Below are 19,068 nucleotides of genomic sequence, written 5' to 3' on the forward strand. Positions count from 1 at the left end.
GAGTCACAGTGAAGCAGTGATAAAGCCTAGTGCCATCCTGCCTTGCCAAAAATAAAAGGGGGTCAAGGTAAGCTTACACAATAGCACTTCAATAAATTTAATATTGGGGCCTGGAAATCTTTTAGAAGAAATATTATAAAATTAATTTGTGGGCATTAGAAAAGAAAACAGTGATACCCTGGAGCTTGCATGTACTCACCAAGAATAAGTCGGAGCACATTACTTATATATCAGCGCTTAGATCAAATGCCACCTCCACTAAGACTTTCTCAATTCCCCTGGTTGGAAGCAACTGGCCCCCATTTTAAAAATATTTGTCACAGCACTTCCTACCTTGATTAAAGCACCTATCGCATTCTGCTCTTATAATAATATAGAGGCCCTGTGCACGAAATTCATGCACAGGTAGGGTCCCTAGGCTTGGCTGGCAATCAGGGCCAATCTGAGGGGCGACCAGTGGGGTGGCCGGGGCCCCCCTGCTCACACCCACCTTGGCTGGCCTAGCACTGCCTGCTCGCCAGCCCCACCCCCACCACCACCGGTTGGGGCCTGTGGGCTGGGGGCAGCTCCTGCGTTGAGCATCTGCCCCCTGGTGGTTAGTGAGTATCATAGTGACCAGTCGTTCCACTGTTCGGTTGATCTGCATATTAGGGTTTTACATAGATAGATGCACCCTATCTCCCTATTAGATGAAAAGCTTCTTGAGGTCAAGGACTGAGGAGTGAGTGAGTCCTATTTGATGCACATAATCAGTCCTGACATGTTTCATACATAACAGGCACTCAATTTGTGCCCTGACTTAAGTTGGATTTGTTTTATTGATCGATCAAAGAAATGCTCTGAATGTAGTGAACGTTAACATTTCACAAAGAATCTCCTTCCTAACTTTATGGACAAGATGAAGAAAAGTGAAATGGTTTGTGGCTACTGGAGTCAATAGTACCCAAAACATTCACTTATCACAACCAGGAGGGGGATCTCCACTGGTGGGCTATGTGGCTCTCCTTTATTTGAAAGGAAAATAACTCTTTAAAAAACGATGAGGGTGATGATATAGAAAACTTCCTTATGACCTTAATCGGGTGGAATTAAGAGTCCAAACCAACAAGATGAAATTCAACAGGGATAAATGGAATGCCCTATGTTTAGGTTAAAAAAAAATCAATTACACAAGTACAGAATGGGGTAGACCTGGCTTGATAGCAATTGATGTGAAAAAGATCTCGAGGTTTTAGTTGACCACGAACTCAATATGAGCTTGAGTCTGACATGGCTGCTAAAAAATCGAATGCAATCTGAGGCTACATTATGGGTTTAGAATCTCCAGGTGCAGAGCGGCAATGGTCCTACCGTACTTGGCATTGGTTAGACTGTCTCTAGAGCAGTGGTTCTCAACCTGTGGGTCACGACCCCTTTGGGGGTCGAACGACCCTTTCACAGGGGTCGCCTAAATACATCCTGCATATCAGATATTTACATTACGATTCATAACAGTAGCAACATTACAGTTATGAAGTAGCAATGAAAATAATTTTATGGTTGGGGGTCAGCACATGAGGAACTGTATTAAAGGGTCGCGGCATTAGGAAGGTTGAGAACCACTGCTCTAGAGTTTAGTGTTTATTTAAGAGAGACTTTCACTGTCAATAATGAATCCAGAAATGGGTAATCAGGATGGGTAGGGACCTCCCACAAGTACAGGGACCATATCATGTGAGAAACTGAAACCCACTCAGGGCTCAGCTCATTGTTTTTGCAGGTGCTCAGTAAATCAAATAGAAGGAATGGAAGGGAGGGAGAGCCACTCTAGGTGGTTCACTTTAAAGATGAGGAAACTGGGATTCAGAGAGAGTATGTAATTAGCCAAAGGTCCCAGAGCAAGTAAGGAGTGGAAATAGATCCCACATCCAGAAATTTGAATTCTAACAGTGACAACTGTCCATTCACGTCCTATGTCCGGGCAGGGGATGTACCCTGTCAGGCAGAACTGCTGGAGGGGAGTCCTGATGACCTTTACGAATCTGAGACTCTGCCTGACACCACTCTCTGACCTCCCTCCACATGGAAGGTGTCCCTGGAGCCTGTCTCCCATTGAATCTTAACCACTCCCAGGCTCAAGTCCCATTTCCTTCTGGCTTTTCTAGCTACTTCCCTGGATTCCTACTGAACTCTTGCCACCTGGTTCATCTTCTAGTCTCGTGTGTAGTAGCTCTGCCTCCCCCAATAGATTGAAGTTCCTTGAGACTCACATCCTGGTTCTTTGCTCCTCTCATACCTCCCAACACTGGGGCCCACGTTGATACAAAGCTCCCCTGAGAGATGAGTATACATTTCCACGTATTTATATACCAAAGCAAGATCACAGATTCTCCGTAACCTGAAGTGGTTTATAAGAAATTTGCCCAAGGACAGAGAGATAGCCTGAACGATCATTTAGGGACCTCATGTTTCCTAACCAACCAAGGGAGCTATGAGAGAGATACGAGAGAGGCCTAGAACCCCAGAAAATTATACCTGTACAGTTAATTTCCCTGTTTTGAATGTTAGCCCCCTCTATCCCAAACCCCTAGTTTACCTGTAGGAAAGGAGGACATGGGCACCCACTGACAACACAACCAGCCTGAGTGTATGTGAGGAGGGTGAGCTAGTACAAATGGGGGCTGGGGGGGGAGGGGAGCAGGGGAGGCCAGAGGCAACACAATGGGAGGGAGCAAACAGGTAGCCGGGAGTGAGCATTGGGTGGGTTCGGGTGAATTCCCCAGAGTGATCAACTTTCCTGCCTGAGAGCATGCGCTGTGCCTTCCTGCTGGCCTGCTGGGCTCAGGCGCCCTGGCTGCTGGTGTGGAAGGAGGGCTGGCTGAGGGTCCCTCTTTGTGGGACCTGAGTCCTCCATCGGCCCTCTCTGGGCTCTCTGGAAGGGGCCGGGGCCTTCTGCCGGGTGCTGGACTCCAGCGGGGACCAGAACCAGTTAGAAACCTCTCTGGAGCCAGAAGGGAAGGGGCTTTGTTAGCTCAGAGGACACAAGCAAGGCGAAAAATTACATACCAGGCCGCTCTAAGTATGCTTGTTTAGAGAAACTGCTTGCATTTATGAAGTCTTTGGTGCGGAAAGCAGGGTTGCAAATGACTGCATCAGAGCGACAGTAAAGGCCATTAATTTCCTGTTATGTTTTCCTGCGTCGGGGGCTTTATTAATTTAATTTTACACTGTCGAACAACAGCGAGAGCTGACACTGCCACACCGACAGGGCTGGGCTTCCTTTCTGTGTGTGTAGCAAGGCTTTGCCTGACATGCAAATCCACGCTATTGCCGGAACCAATAAAGATGTGTGGAGGGAAGAGGGGAGAGATAAGGAGGGGGAGGCAGGGAGGGGGAAGGAGAGAGGGGAGAAAAAGGGCGAAAGCCATCCTGGCCAATTTCTGCTGTGCTCCATGCCTAGCATCTCCTGGCTTCCCAGACAAGCTCCAACTTCTGCCCATCCTCCACACTGCCTTCTACTCTCTTCTTCCCTCTACTCTGTGCCTTCAGATGACTCTACCTCTGTTGCCCTCCTCTGTCCTAGATCCTGGCAGAACTTGAGTAAGGACAGGAAGTTCCCAGGAGGAGGTGGGAGATGGAGTTCCCCCACTGCCTGTGCCCTGCAGAGGCATGTCCCGGAGGCACGGAGGCAAGAGACCAGATGCTGCCAACCCAGCAGGCTGGAGTGACGGCCTTTGCTACGGATACTGTCTCTCCAGTCATTTTTCTCCTCCACACAACTTCTCAAACCCAGGGCCCTGGCCCACTGACACACTGTTAGCACACGCACACCCGATCCCATATGCTTGTGCACATGAAGAAGAGTCTAGAAAGCAGATATTGCAGCTTCCTCTCGGAGCTCCCATATCCCAACCATCTATTTCCTTTGAATTTCCGGAACAAAATCCCGTCCCTCCTTGTTTCTCCTTAGGAGACTCCAGTAGCTGTCTTCAGTAGCTGTAAGGTACCTACTTGGTCTAAAGCAAACTGCCAGAGGAACACGGCTCCCCAGCATCAGAAAAGGGCGGATTCCTGGCCGACCACATTCTGATCTCTTTGACTACATCGACCTCAGACTCACCGCCCAAAGGCCACCCATACTGCCCCTCACCCAGAGCAGCCTCCACAGGCCGGCGGCCCCCGTGGTCCACCCAAGTGTCCACTCTGCCCACGTGTCTGGGCTGGCCCCACTGCCAAAGGAGATGGAGGTGGGCTGGGGGTGGGAGGAAGAGGGAAGGAAAGGGAAACTCCTGAAGTCCCTTCTACCAAACACACTGTCTGCATCTTTCCATCCATTCTTTGAAGCCTGCTGGGGTCTAGGGAGATCTGTATGAGCCAGTGTGAGAGAGAGAGGGAGGGGGGAAGGAAGGGAGGAAGGGATCTCTCCCTCTCTTGCTGGCTTGCCCGTGCTCCTGCCTGCACTTTCTGCTTCAGGAGCTGCTTGCCAGGCTCTGGGAGGCTGTTGGAGGGAATCCAGCTCTCCCTGGGAGGAAAGCATAAACTTCATAAACTACATTTACTTTAATGCAGGTTCCTGGGGGCAGCTTTCCTCCGGCTTTTCTTCCCTCCTCTGTCTTGATCACATTTTATCCCAGCCCCTGTGTGCAACGAGACCACACACACACACACACAATGCACATGCACACACACACACACGCTTGCACACACAGGCACACACTCACGCATGTACACTCTATAGCTAGTGCTCCTGAAAGAGCTGAAGCCTGGGCGGGGGCATGGACAAGGTGTGCAGGCTGTGTTCACAGGAGAAGGCCTCGGTCTGGCCCCGGAGAGGCCCTTGTGAGATGCCCACACACTTGTCTCCGGTGGAGATGAGCACAAAGGGTACTTTGAGGCAGGCGGGCAGGCGCCTCGCCTTGGGAGGGAGGTATGCTGACATTTTGAGGGGATGACCAAATTAGGAGCCACCTGGAGGCTGGGCCACGGGGCTCCAAGGAGGGAGAAAGAGAAAGCGAGGCCTCCACACAGGTTGAGGTTTGTGAGGCCTCCCTTGTCTGGTGCTGTCAAGGTCAGCAGGTTCGGGTTCACCGAAGGGTCAGGATGGTTTGAATTACTGGCTCCACTGCAACTCGGCTCTGAGGCTCGTGATCATCTCCCAGCCCTCCCCCAACCCTCCTGGCTTCTCCACCCCCACAGGGCAGGGTGGGGAAGGTCCTGGAGAGCCTTCCAGCCACCATGGCCCCGGGGAAGGCAGGCAGGAGGGAGTCCTTCCCTGGGCTCCGGGGCGCCTTGTGCAGCCCACAGCAGTCGCGAAGGTGGCTAGGACCCATTCCTCTGTTGGGCAGCAATCCTGGGTCTCCAAATCCAGCCTGCCTTCTCTCCAAATCCTTTTTCCAAGGGGTCCCCATGCCCCTGCCCTTCTCAGCTGTCCACTGGCCTGCAAAGGAGGCGGTGTTCAGGGAGGCCAGCCCACTAGCAGCAGGGCCTGGGGGACAGGCTCAGGGCCGGGCCCCTCCCTCCTGCCCACAGCCCGTGCCTGGCGGGGAAGGGCAGCGCTGAGGCAGCGGATTTCTCATTTCTCGCTTGGTGCCCTTGCCAGGTGGGGGACGGAGAACTAGGCTACCTGCAGGGCGGAAGGTAGTTGCCAAGTGGAAGACTAGGGTTTGAAGACAGTTTGACAAGGTGGGTGTGGAAACACGTGCCCAGAAACACACAGATGCCTTTGCTGAGAAAATTGTAATACTGTGCTACACCCTTCCCCCTTCCCCCAACTTTCAGTGGTGGAGGGGTGCACTGCTAATCTGTACATTCTCTCCTGGGGGCTGGGGTCCACCTATTTTAACGTTTTGGCATTTTATGAAAGGGGAAAAAAAGCTCTTTTGTGCGAAATCGCAACATACTTCCTCAAACAAGGAAATATAGTTCTTTATCTACAACAGCAGGAACTGGTTAGGAGCCTGAGGTGGTTAATGATTTGACTGAAGTCTCTGGTTTAAACTCAGGGATTTATGTACAAATTCATGCACCCATGTCAGCACCACACCACCCTGGCTAACCCCAGTCCTTCCCCACAGAGGAAAGTCAGCCCATGTGTGCACAGGCCCCAAGATGCAGGCCTTAATAACACATCGACATGCCCTACACCCACCTCTGTATAATGACATGGTCAGTGTTCAACGGGCTCACGGCCAACATTGTCCAGGGTTTGGCTAAAAATTTCAATGCAACTAAGATAGAAAAATTCCACCCTAAGCATGAACGGCCTGATTTCCCAGTTTACTGGGAAGATATAATCATAACAACAAATACGTTCTCATAAGTGGACTTTTTTGGTGTCTTAGTGAATGTGGACCTTTGAACCTTAGCTCCTTCTTAGCCTAGAGTGGACATTAGCCAGGGCTTGGATATTTGTTGGGAAATGAATACAGGGTGAGCTTTGTTAACGCAGTAAAACTCAGGCACTTGTCTAGATGGATGGTGACCTTCCTGTGGACTTGGTTTCTGGGCTTTCCTAGGACTTGCCTCACGAGGGGCAGCCTGTGACCTATGCTCGGTAGTATAGTGCGTGTGAAATCATATCAGTCTGGCAATAACCCACAGAGCACCTGTCCTTAGAGAAACTCAAACTCTGCTTGGCTTCCCTCTGCCGATATAATGCTTTCTTACAGCGCCTGGCCAGGGCCCAGGGGACAGTGGAAGCAAAACGAGGCTTCGTGGTTCTTTGCCCACCATGTGAGCTCACTTCAGAGCTCTGAGGGCACGCCACCCAGGTTTACAACTCCTGGGTGGGGATTCTTTAAAACCAATCAAGTGTGTGTGTGTGTGTGTGTGTGTGTGTGTATTAGGTGGTGAACACACGTAACTGTGCCCAAGTGCTGGGTTTAGGTGAAGGAATCAGTGAGACCTCCTTCCTCGTTTTGTTTACCCAACATAGTGCAACTTCACTGTGTCTTCTGGGCCCTCCTCGGCACCCCTCCCAGCTCCTTCAGGCTGAACCCTGGCCCAGGAAAATGGTATGTGCTCAGCGAAACTTCCCGAAGCTCTGCCCTTGCAGGATTGCTTAGATCCTTCTGTTTCCACCAGCCCCCTGCAGCTGGACCAAAAGGCCACAGAAGACAGACACTGTGGGCCTGAGAGAGTCAGCTCTGGCTCCTGCTTCTGCCTCTAAATGTCTGCCCGTGCCAGCCGACCAGGGTATGCCGACCTGCAGACTTCCCCCATCGGCCTCCTCCAGGACTGAAGGCTGCTCCCAAAGTTCCAGGGCGGGCCAGCGGGGCAGGGGCAGCCTCTCCTCTTCCAGGGGGTCCTCCTTGCCTGCCTTTTCTGACACCAGCACTCTTCCCGCTGCCCCTCCGGAAGGAGAGCGGGGAAGAGAGACTGGCGACCGGGGCACGCCTGGTTTACATTAATGAGATACACCGAGTGTAATCCAGCCGGGGAGGCAGCCTACAAAAGGAGGCGATCGCGATCGCGGGCGGCCAGGAGCAGAGCTGCACAGGTAATTGGTTTATCTATCTGGAAGCAGGGGGAGCAATCTCAGCACAGACAGACTAGCAGTAAAGTCTCTTCCTTAAGGCTATTTCCTTTGTCTTTTCAATTGCTTGCACATCCATGTGAGAGAGGGAGAGAGTGTTAAAGAGAGAGGGAGAGGGAGAAATGTTAATTTGTGAATTAATGGCTTTTCTCAGCGGAATTGTAAATTCAAATGTCACCTCACACGGTGACACCACGGCTGGTCTGCTGAAGAAGCAATGATAAGATCCCCCACCTCCCTCGGTGCCCCTCCCTCCCCAAAGATAGCTGTGGAGTGGAACATGCTACTTTTAATTTGCAATAACAACACAACAGAGGTATGCAGTAATGACTGCCTTCTTTACCCTCCTCCTGGCTTCCTTCCCCCCAGTCCAGTTGGCTCCCCACTTCCTCCCTCCTTTTGCTCTTCTGAAACAACACCTCACCCCACCCTGGCTGTCCCCGACCGCACCCCAGCCAGGGCCTGATCACATGGGGGGTGCCTTTGGAATTGACGATGCTACAACCCTCTCTTCTCCTTCAATAATCAGGGAATTAATGACCCTGAAGTTAAAGTGAGGCTGATACCGAGGCCCTGCCCAGCGTTGGGAAAAAAGCCTTCATTGTTTTCAAGCAGGAGGCGGGCAGCAGTGAGGGAGATTCATGGATGGAGATTGAATATGCAATTTTCTTTCACCTTGCCAAGAGCTGCCCCTGGGCTGTGCCTGGCCTAAATTTTTCCTTTTACCATCTCTGCCTTATCCGGCCCTCCCACCTCCCTTCCATTCTTTCCAGAAAATTACCTTCAAAATTGATTTCCACTTTTACAAACAAATATAATGGGAACACAGGAAAAAACTTGGGCCGTGATGAATTAGGGCTGTCAGGTGCTTCCAGGTCTCCTTTGCTTTTGTTTTACTACCCGATCTGCTCTTTGTTTTTCCAAGGGCTGGAAAAAGTGCCCCCCATCCACTGACTGCCTGATCCTCCAGGCCACTGGGGTCTCAGCCCCCACACCCAGCAGTGGCCCGTGGAAAAAGTGATCCAGGCCCTGAGATTCTGCTAGCCTCTTGGTTTCCCAGTGGATGCGTGAGCCACCTCCTCCTTTTCTGCTCACTGGCCCTTAGGAACCCACTGGTCTCTAACCGCCACCCCCAGCTATTTCCCCTGACCCCCACACCAGGTTCCCTCTGGCCCCCATACCTCTTAAAGTCCAGACCAGGTGCAAACCTCCACCTCCTCTAATGTGGGCAGGATCAGTGTATACCTCGACTAGAGCGAATGAGAGACAGACAGACACTGAGAGATCCCGAAAGGCAGGCAGGTAGAAGAGGGGGGCAAGACCCTGAGATTGGGAGACCAGGCTCTTCTTCAAAGGGTATGAGGGTGCTGAGTGGCAACTCCCATATAGCCCGAGGGCATAAGGGCTCCCAGCCTGTCTCCCTTGCCTTGAGTCCCAGGCCACCCCTGGAGGCGGGTTCAGTACAGCCCATCCATTTGCCAACAGATGCAGGGTAATGTCTACGGGGCCCTGTGCCTCAAGACCATGGGCTCTAACACACTCAGGCCTGGCTTGAGTTTTCCCTGTTCACTAGCACTCACAGACATGCAGCTGCTCACATCTGCTCATCTCTGCAAATATATACACTCTCCAGAAGGCCGCATGCCTGCCCAATGCCTGGCATTCTACATCCTCTTTCACCCAAAGATCTTAGAATGCTGGAAAACACACACACACACACACACACACACACACACTTTCATAAATTATGTAAAAAATTACATATATGTCCATAAACAAAGTAAACAAGTAGACTTACACATGGGAGCGGAAATGCACAGCAGTGAATAGAGGGAGGGGTGCCTCCCTGGTGGAAAAGAAGGGGGTCCTATATTTATTTCCATACAACTGAAATGTCTTTGGATGCTAAGAGAGGACATGTGACCCAACTAGGTAACTGCAGAGCCAATGAGCAAGCAGAGATAGACCAAGGTACCCCCATCACATACGGGGAGCTGACATCTTTCCCGCACTGCCCTAGCTCCCCTCCTTAACAGGGGCCGCACCAAGACTAGGGAGGCTCTGCCCAAGTAAGCTTCTTCCTGACATGACTTCATTTTCTCTCAAAACTTAAACCTGCCAATTAATTATGTCTTCCCCCCGCCCCACCCCCAGAAACACAGTGACCCATCTTCCAAGATGGATTGGCTCGGCCTTCTATATCCATGACCTCGTGTAGTCCTTTCCACAGTCCCTGTGAAGTGAATGCTGTTACCGTCTCCCCCTCATAGAGGAGAAGACGAAGCTGATGAAGGTTAAGTGACTTGACCAAGGCACTAGGGTTCAAACCCAGCTATGCCTGACAAAGCTCACACCTTTTCCAACTGCCCGTTCCTGCTGCCCTTCAGGGATGGCCTGCTGGCCCCCATCCCAAATCCTCCTTCCTGGCGGCGGGGGGTGGGGGGTAGGGGGGTGTCTGCAGCCTTCCCCTGCCTGAATCCAAGGCTCCTAGACAGGGTAGGTCAGTGATGGCGGACCTTTTGAGCTCGGCGTGTCAGCATTTTGAAAAACCCTAAGCTGCTCGTTTCCACAGCTTCATTTCCTCCTTTGCTCCAAGTCTAACCTGAGCAACACACTTGGGGACCTCTAGGAGGGAAACTAACTAAGGAAATAAACTGCTTCTTCCAGTTACGGTTCCATCCAAAGCAGGAGGGAGCTATAAAGGCAGTGACAGGACTCGGCTGTTTACAGCCGTGCAACCGGCCCTGCCTGCAGATGCACAACTGCACCGGTTTGGCACCACTCAACTGCACAACTCATTGTGCACCTAATTAATGGAATGCAGAATCACAGCCCCCTGCAATCCCACACGTCAAAGGATGAGACCCACACACCTCCCCGCCCACAGATTAACAGGCTCAGACCATATGACTTCATTTGGATTGTTGGACAGGTTATGCAATTGCTCTGTGTTTCAACACCACCAATGGACAGCCACACTTTGGGCCATGGCTGAGAGCAAGTGGGGGAAGGCAAAGGCCTTTGGTTCTTCAGCCTGAGAAAATGTAAGTCTCTTTATCCTCCAGCCACATAAGCCAAGACAAGCCACATTCAGGGAAGCAGTAACCTTCAAAGGACCCTAAAACATACTCTGCCATAATTGTAGCCAAAAAGAGGTACAGCTTTTACGGGTCCACAACAGGGTTTTACCTCCCCAGACAGTCTCCCGGGGGCTTTGTGACATAACTTACTCATCTATCACTAGCCCGCCTACCTGTCTGATTCTGGGATCTCCTGGCCTCTTGGGGTTTGGGGGGGAGGGGTGGTCAAAGCTCCTTGACTAGCATATTTCTCAAAGGAAAGTCTGGGGATTCTTGCAAAGGCCAAGGCCTGAGAAGGCGTCTCAAGCGGACTCCCAGTCACTGTCAGTTTCTTTTTCCCCAGAGTCACAGCTGATCGACCCTTTACTAATATCCCCACAGATATGATTGCTGCAGATACTAATAACGCTGTCCATATTCCAAGTGCCAGTGCCAATAATGCTCTGGGTATTATCACTGTGAACACCAATAACTACTGCTGAGATTGTCTCCAATAACGCCAGCACGCTGCAGTGATTGTCCTCGCTAATGCCCAACACCATGACATTGTTAGAGCTGAAGAATAGGCTGAGCTGTACCCAGAGGCAGGAGCGGGAGTGGCTTCCTTGAGGACAGAGAGGCTCACAGCTTGCCCTCAGAGTATGACACTCCTAGGGAGATGCCACAATAAGAGGCCCCACCCCCAAAAAAGGCCAGCCTGGCAGGGCATCAGGGTTCTCCTGGAGGGAGATGTTGTCTGTCCACTCCCTCAGTCCCTTGACACGCATACCTGTTCCCATCCCAATGCCCTCAGCTCCTCAAACCAGTTTCCTCTTTTGCCTGCGGTGCTGGCCCAGGAGCTAAAGGACACACCTGGGTGTCGGTGCAGCCCAGGCCGGAGGCTGCCTCCTGCTACCGGCCTGCCAGCTGCTGTGCTACCTTGGCCTGACTGCAGAGTTGGGCTACATCATCTTGACACATAATTATCTCCCCTATTCTTAATCATCTGAGCTGCTCACTAATGCAAACTGGGCCTGGCTGCTTAGAGGCACCAAGAGTGGGGGAGGGGGAGTACAGGCCAGGGAAGGTCTGTCCTTGCTCTCTCTTTTCTTTTCCTCTCTTCCCATCTGGGTCCGATAGGTCAAGTGTATGCGGTGTGGGGATGAGGGGTCAGAGAACGGGCCTCCCTTATAGGCTCTACCAGGGAAAGGACAGCTCTATCAGATCTGTGGTTGGTCAACAGGAGGGAGAGTCAGGGCAACAGAACCCTTCCACATCCCCCCAAAAGGCAGTAGGGCCTCTGGTCCTTCCTGCCACCTCGCTAGGCCCAGGGAGTGAGTGTGTAAGCAGGACACTCGGAGACTCCCCTGTCCCTCACCTAGAGGAGTTCAACTGCTTCCTGAGATGTCTCCCCACTGCCACCACTGCCACCCCGCTGCAGGGTGATCTTCCCCACCCCAGCCCTGTCCTTTTCCCTTCCTGCTCCTCACACACTTTCGGCGGCTACTCTTGCCTGCAGAAAAAGTCCAAACGCCTTATATGATCTGGTCTTGACCTGATCTGCGACCCTAACCCATTTACTTAGCCTGATTTCCCATGACTTCCCCTCCCGCCCTTTCATTCCAGCCAAAGTGCCCCTGCACTTTCTCATCACAGAACCTTCTGGTCACAAGGCTGGGTCCAGCAGAGAATTTCACAACATGCCCCTCGCCCATTCCTCAGGGCCCTCCTCACAGAGCAGCCCCCCCTGGGGTTTGTTCTCTCCCCACTCTGAGCTCCAACAGCCCGCAGCCCAGACCTCCACCACAACACGGATATCTGGTGGGCCTTCCCGCTCTCTGGGCTCACACGTTTTACGTGCCCCACTAGACAGTAAGCCCCTTAAGGACAAGAATCCTATCTCGTGCTGCTTTGGGACCCTATAGCACCAAGCCTTTCCTGTGATTACCGCACAAGGAAGGGTTCACTGCATTGAATTGACTTGAAACAATGAACGTGACCAATTGCTCAGCAAGGAGAGCGCTCTGTTCTGGGCCAACCAGGCCCAACCTGGGGTGGCCACAGCCTCATGCCAGTGCCTCCCTACCCCTGGTCTCTTTTCATGGCCCATAGGAGCCCAGGAAGCAAAAAGCATGTCCAACCACAGGACAATGGGAGAGAGAGAGGTGAGGGAGTCTGTGGCCTACCCTGGCTTCCTGAACATCTCTCACTCTAAACAATGCAGGGCAGTGGTTAAAGGAGAAACCCCTTAGGGTTTGGGGCAGAATCTTCCAAATACTCAGGGCATCAGGAAGCTTGGCTAAGGCCTGAATGTGGGAAACCCTCAGGGAGAAGTGGAACTAAGGGCCTTTCACATCACCTCCCCCTGCCCATCAGGGGCTGTGGCCAAAACAACCACAATGAAATTCAGTGAGTAGCAAAGGCCGTGGCAGCCAAATGGGTTTGGATATTTGGGAAGAAGGAGACATAGAGCCAGACAAGCTGCTTCCCTGTGAAATGAGGCCATTAGGGCTTCTGGAAGGAAGCCAGCGCCAGGTCATCACTGTCTTGCCAGACCCAGGCCGCTCCCACACTCTGCCCCTTCTACTGGAGGCCAGAGCTCTCGTACCTTTTCCCGGGGCCCAGGGAATCTCAGCAGTGTCCCTTTTCTCTGTTCCTCACCCTCTAAAGCTGCCCCAATTCAAGGGCTCATCTAGGCTTAGGATAACTATATGACTTATTGTCTAAACAGGACATTTTTAAAAGAACAAGGAGATGCTGACTGGCCAAGATGCAGAGACAAAAGGTATAAATTGGGACCCATCTGGACTAATGGGATATATGGCCACCTCCTCTGTGCTCATCTCTAGAGGATTCTGCCTATTTCAGGGTATCCTTAAATTCATACCCTTAAAATCGTATACTCTCCCTAAAGCAGAAGGCTACTGCCTCTCCAGCAGAGACCGTGAGATTGGGGCTAGGAGCAGGTTCCAGGCACTGGTGTCTCTGTTTGCCAGGGCCTGCCAGCCCTGCACCCTGGCCATGCATCATAAGAGAACCAGACGGTCACCAAGGGACTTCTAATGTCATCCACATGAACAACACCTTCTCCCAAGCTCATGGCCACCACTCTCTCCTCTTACTCCTTTTCCGCTCTCCTCTTCCTCTTTATTTCCCTCTCTACCTCCATGCTTAACAGCTGGCTGCACCATGAGGTATTACAGGGAATGAGGGAAGGCCAGAGAGGAGCCAGACCGGTGTCTCCTACCATGGGGGGAGCACAGAGAGGGACCCATGTCCAGCTCCCTGGCTGGTTTTAATGGGGCCAGTGTCCCTGTGTCACGGAGAAAGGACAGCAGGATCAGCTGTGTGTGACACCACTCCCCTCTCTCCTGATGGGTTGGGATCAGGTGAGGACAAGGCAAATTGGCCTTTTATCCTCAGGTCAGAGACCAGATGCCCCCCAGCCTCCAAAATCTTCCCAAGGTACATGGTTCATGCTTCTCTTCCTGGAATCCCACGGAGATATTGGGGGTGAGTCCCAGAGGAAGGTGAGCAGTCAAGGCTGCTGAGCAGATGGTGAAGCTGATGGCCCCACCAGCAGCCTGCCTCCCTCTCTCCAGGAGCCAGCAGGGCAGTGGGGGGACCTGGGCTTTGCCACTAAAACTGATCTCATAGCAGAGCAGCTGCGAGGCTGGGCCGAAACCGGAGCTCTGAGTCCAAGGACAAAGCATGCATAGGGAAGCCAAGCCTCTTCCCTCCTCCCTACCTTCATCACGTTTCCTCTTCTCGCCATTGGAGCGAGGGATCCCCAGGATCCCGTTGATGGAGTAGGATCCCACTGGATCATTGGAGGCGCTGGAAACAGGAGGGGAGGCCGTACTGGGAACTGGATGAGAATAAGGAGGAAATGCCATCAGGAAAGCAGTTGCGATAGCTGGCCAAAGCCCCAAGGCTGGGGGCAGAGAGAAGCAGAGGAAATAAGGAGGGATGGGGAGCCCATATTCCCCTTCTTTCTCTGAGGTTTAAGAGAGAAGGCATAGCTACATACAGAGCAAGCTATTCACTTCTGTCCAGCCCTGGACCGAGTGGTGGCCAGTCAACCCCAAGCCTTCTCTGCAGACCTATAGAGGTCGCTGGTGCCCTGAATGCACTCCCCTGAAGATGAATGGAAACCTAAAGCTGACTCAACCTAAAAAGTGACTCAGCAGTCTTGGAGTGAGCACAGCTCCTAGGAGGCCTCCCTGCACAGCTAGTTCAATCCCTGGGGCCAGGAAAGCCCTTCTAAACAAACTGCATCTCACTGCCTCTCAGTCTCCTGGGCCGAGTCTTTACCAATCCTGATTTAGACTCTGTGGCTTTCTAAGATCTGCCTCTGAATCCCTAGGAGACACAAGAATGGTCCTGATATTCTCCAGGAGTGCATAGCTCTTCTCTCTCAGTTGCTTCTGGTCTTGAAATCACTTGAGAAGTTCCTCATTCCCCACTCTGGGCACAGACTAGTGAACACATTCACTCCGCAATGATCTACTCAGGTACAGCCCAGCCCAGCCCTCCTTCCTAGCACACGCTGTAATACAGGCCTAGTAAACAACAGATCCTGCCAACTCCAGGAGGGCTGGGACCTGCCATTCTACTTCCTGCTAATCAAGAGAGCAGGGGACAGCGGCCAAGAGGGGCAGCAGGAAAAGTTTGATCACATCCCAGCTCCTTAATACCTGGTGCCAAGCACCCTTGGGCCAAAGGGAAGACTGTATGATTGGGGGGGTGGTAGGAATGTTAGCAGGTGTTTTGGTATGGCCTGGGTCACGTCTCTGGAAGGCCATGAGCAAGGATCCGTAAATAAGGAGGTTGGAGAGAGGCAAAGAGTTACCAAGTAGACGACAGAGAGACAGAGATCAAAAGAAATAGGCTATGAAGAGGGAGGGAGAGAGACCGAGGAACAAACCCAGAGCCTCACATACAGAGATGAGAAAAGAGGAGAAAGAGAAAGAGGGAGGAAGAGGAGAAAAGGGAGCGAAGGGAAGAGAAGAGAATGATAATTTTAGAAATTAAAAACAGAACGAAAATGGAGTAAGATAGTAGATATGAAAAAAGAGGGGCAAATAGGGAGACAGGATCAGATAAAAACAAAAGATGGAGAAGGAGGAAGGGGGGAGAAGCTATGCTAAAGGGGAAATATTAATATGGAGGAAGGGGAAGAAAGAGATAGATAGATATAGTGAGAGGGGTAGGGATCCCAGTGAGCTAGTCTCTCTCAAGAAGACCTTTGAGCCTCTAGGACAGGGGTGGGCAAACTTTTTGACTCGAGGGCCACAATGGGTTCTTAAACTGGACCGGAGGGCTGGAACAAAAGCGTGGATTTGCCCAGGGCTGCTCTAGGAGCTCATAGAGAGCGCAAATTGGAAAAAAGTAGTTCTGAGCGTAGCTGCATATCCAGCTCTCTCAGGTGGAGTCCTGCATCCCCCTCCCAGCCCCCGCCACTACTCCTACCCCCCTTCCCTGAGCCTGAGCCCTCTTACCAATGGTGTGGCCAGGCGCAGTCACTCCAGTCCCAGCCCCATCCGGTGTTGGGTGAAAAGGCTGCTGAACTTTGGTCCGGATGATCCTGCAACAGCATCACAACAGCAGCACACATCACATGCCTCTCCTTCCCCAGCAACTCTAGCCCAGACCTGCAGAGCCCAGCCCTCAGCTCCTTCCTCACTCATCTGCCCCCTGCACCCCTGCCTCACTGACTGCTGCCAGGCATGCTTTCCTTCCTGTTTGCTCTGCGGGTGGAGCCCGTCTGCCTCTGCCCTGCCATGTGTGCATCACCAGAATTGCAGCTTGATTTTTGGTAGCAGGTATTGGGGCAGCAGAGTGAGTAGAGCACAGCACCCTTCCCCTTGGTGGGGGTGGGGACTCCCCCCTTCCCCTTTCCTAATCACATACAAATCTCTTCCTGGGCGCGGGACTCCCTAGATCTGAAGATCATTTTGGAGCTGGCTTTCCTATTGGGACTGTACCCCACAACTCCAGAGCTGAGGGAGGGGGCGAAATTTCCCCATTTACTGAGCCAAGGAGAAGTAACCAGGAAAGGGCTGCATTACAGGTGACCCTTTTGTCCCCAAGATTCCAACACAGCGCACGGTCCCTCTGCCAGATGTTAGGCCCTGAACAACTTCTCACGTGCTGCTCTGTCCCTGTCCAGCTGCGCTGGCCTGATGGCCTCCTTTTCTGAGGCCCTACTTGGATCAGAGCTCCTTTACCAGGCTAGCTGAAAAGCCTGGTGCCTATCCCCCAGCCCCACCCCACTGTGCACTCTGGGGTGAGTCAAACATCCCAGGACCAGGGATGAGCTGGCTAGTCAGTGACCGAAGGACCAAGGGCTATGTGATACAGAAGGCCCACGCTGGGGCCAGGACTGAGGAACGCGCCCTTCCACTCACTGGTCAACGTAGGTGCCCTTGGAAGCAATTTTTCCAACAGTGTTGCTCCTCCCTGCAGAAACGTGTGTGATCCAAGTTCACTTCAACCAGCAGGTAAGTCGTAAGCCACGAGTGCACTCCTCTCTAACCAGCTTTTACCGAGCGCTGCCAGGCAACAGAACTGAGGCCCTTGCCTGAAAGTGCTGGACATAAAGTTAGGGAAGGAAGACACACACTCAGGGAAAGCTAAGTAACTCCAAGGGGGCCAAGTGTAAGTGCCAAAGGAATCACCCCCCTTTCGGGCAGGGTAGTCGGGAGAGAAGTCACTGAGGAGGTGAAACTTTATGTAGCTCTTCAAAGCAGAGTAAGGCTAAACATACAGGTACACAGAGGAGCCAGAGGCACGGGGGATGGTGCACAGGGCACCGGGCTACATGGCAGGGGCCCCAAGCCCTGCTTCTGATTCTGCCATTTTTTGGCTACAGAGCTTTGGGCTCATCATGCTACTTCTCTAGGCTTCAGGTTCTTTTTTGTTGTTAGCCTAACAAGCTTAGGCTACAGCCAGCATGTCAAACTCGTGGCCAGCAGTCCGCATGCCTCATACATATTGAAGCATGCAGCCCGCTGGCTGCGAGTTTGACATGCTTGGACTACAGGATCTCTAAGGTCTCTTTCTCCATTAAAAAACATGATTCTAGGATGAACAAAGAAGCAGAGGGTGAAACATTATAATCAGATGTTGGAGGGGAGTAGAATCAAAGCATGGGAGCCAAATGAACCTGATGTTTCAGGGGCTCATGCCCAGACCAGTCAGCCAGAACAGGGGAGGCACGGAAGGGAGGAGGGGAAATAAGGCTGCAAACTTGGAAGTGTGAGAATTGTGATCTCCCACTTACTGAGCATGTATCATGTGCCAATATTATATGCAATTCATACCACTTATCTACACCAGTGTTAATTCTCACAGCCTCCACGGTGCATACTATTATCCTCATTTTGCAGATTGGAAACCAAAGCTGACAGAGGTTAAGAAGCTTACTGGAGATTATACTGCCAATTAGGGTAAAGTTAGAATTCAGTCTCAAAAGTGTATGCTTTCCTCACACTTTCCCCAATATATGGGGACCAGGTTTAGAGGGTCTCAGGCCCACGAGTGATTTCTACACTAGAGGGGGCACATACAAACTGGTTCTGGTAAAGCAGTATAGAGGCAGGAGGCGATGAGGGGCTGTTCTTGGGGGAAAAAGGAGAGAATCTGCAAGATATGGTGAAGGCAAAATGGCCAGGATTTGGCAATTAACTGGAGTCTATTATAGCTCTAAAGACCCAAGTCTGGTAACTGAAAAGCTGGTGGTTTGTACCACTGTCAGAAAGAGGGATGCATGTGGGGATGTTGGTCCTAGACATGCAGCATCAGGTGGGGGAGGAGTGTCTAGGTGGACACGCCCACACCCAGCTGGCATAGCAGATATGGATTTAGAACAGTGGTTCTCAACCTTCTGGCCCTTTAAATACAGTTCCTCATGTTGTGACCCAACCATAAAATCATTTTCGTTGCTACTTCATAACTGTAATGTTGCTACTGTTATGAATCGTCATGTAAATATCTGATATGCAGGATGGTCTTAGGCGACCCCTGTGAAAGGGTCATTCGACCGCCAAGGGGGTCGTGACCCACAGGTTGAGAACTACTAATTAAGAAGGTTGTCAAGGAGAGGAGTGTTGAGAGGTTCAAGAGGCCTGAGGAGTGGACGCCACTTTCAGAAACTGAGAAAAGGAACCTGACCTTGCCAAGGAGTCAGAACTGGCCACACAGGAAAGGGTAGAACCAGGATCCGCAGTTTCACCCAACTCAACGGAGAAGAAAGTTTCCATAAGGAGAACATAACTCAGTGTCAACAGCGACAAGAGGATTGGAGGGAATTGGGAAGAAGAAGGGGCATAGATTTGGGGATTTTAGTGACTACTAGTGACCCTGGGGAGAGCAATAAAACAAAGAGAAGGAGCCAGACAAAAAGAGGCCAGGAAGTGCATAGGAGGAAAGGAGAGAAAAGTGTGGAAGCCAGGGGCGGTGAACTGAGTGGAGGGAATGCTTTTTAATGTAGTG

General features: G+C 51.8%; 1 protein-coding gene across 1 annotated transcript in view; it reads right to left on the reverse strand.

The window, feature by feature from the left end:
* The window catches only part of PAX2 (paired box 2), an 85,380-nt gene that overhangs the window by 36,606 nt on the left and 29,706 nt on the right, over positions 1-19,068 (reverse strand). The window contains exons 4-6 of the mRNA XM_015559276.1: positions 16,074-16,159; positions 14,321-14,440; positions 8,695-8,763 (exon numbers count right to left, since the gene is read on the reverse strand). Of these exons, the coding sequence (XP_015414762.1) occupies positions 8,695-8,763; positions 14,321-14,440; positions 16,074-16,159 (275 nt within the window). The remainder of the gene's footprint in view (positions 1-8,694; positions 8,764-14,320; positions 14,441-16,073; positions 16,160-19,068) is intronic.

This window comes from Myotis davidii, unplaced genomic scaffold, assembly GCF_000327345.1.
Source record: "Myotis davidii unplaced genomic scaffold, ASM32734v1 scaffold332, whole genome shotgun sequence".
NCBI classification, from domain to species: domain Eukaryota; kingdom Metazoa; phylum Chordata; class Mammalia; order Chiroptera; family Vespertilionidae; genus Myotis; species Myotis davidii.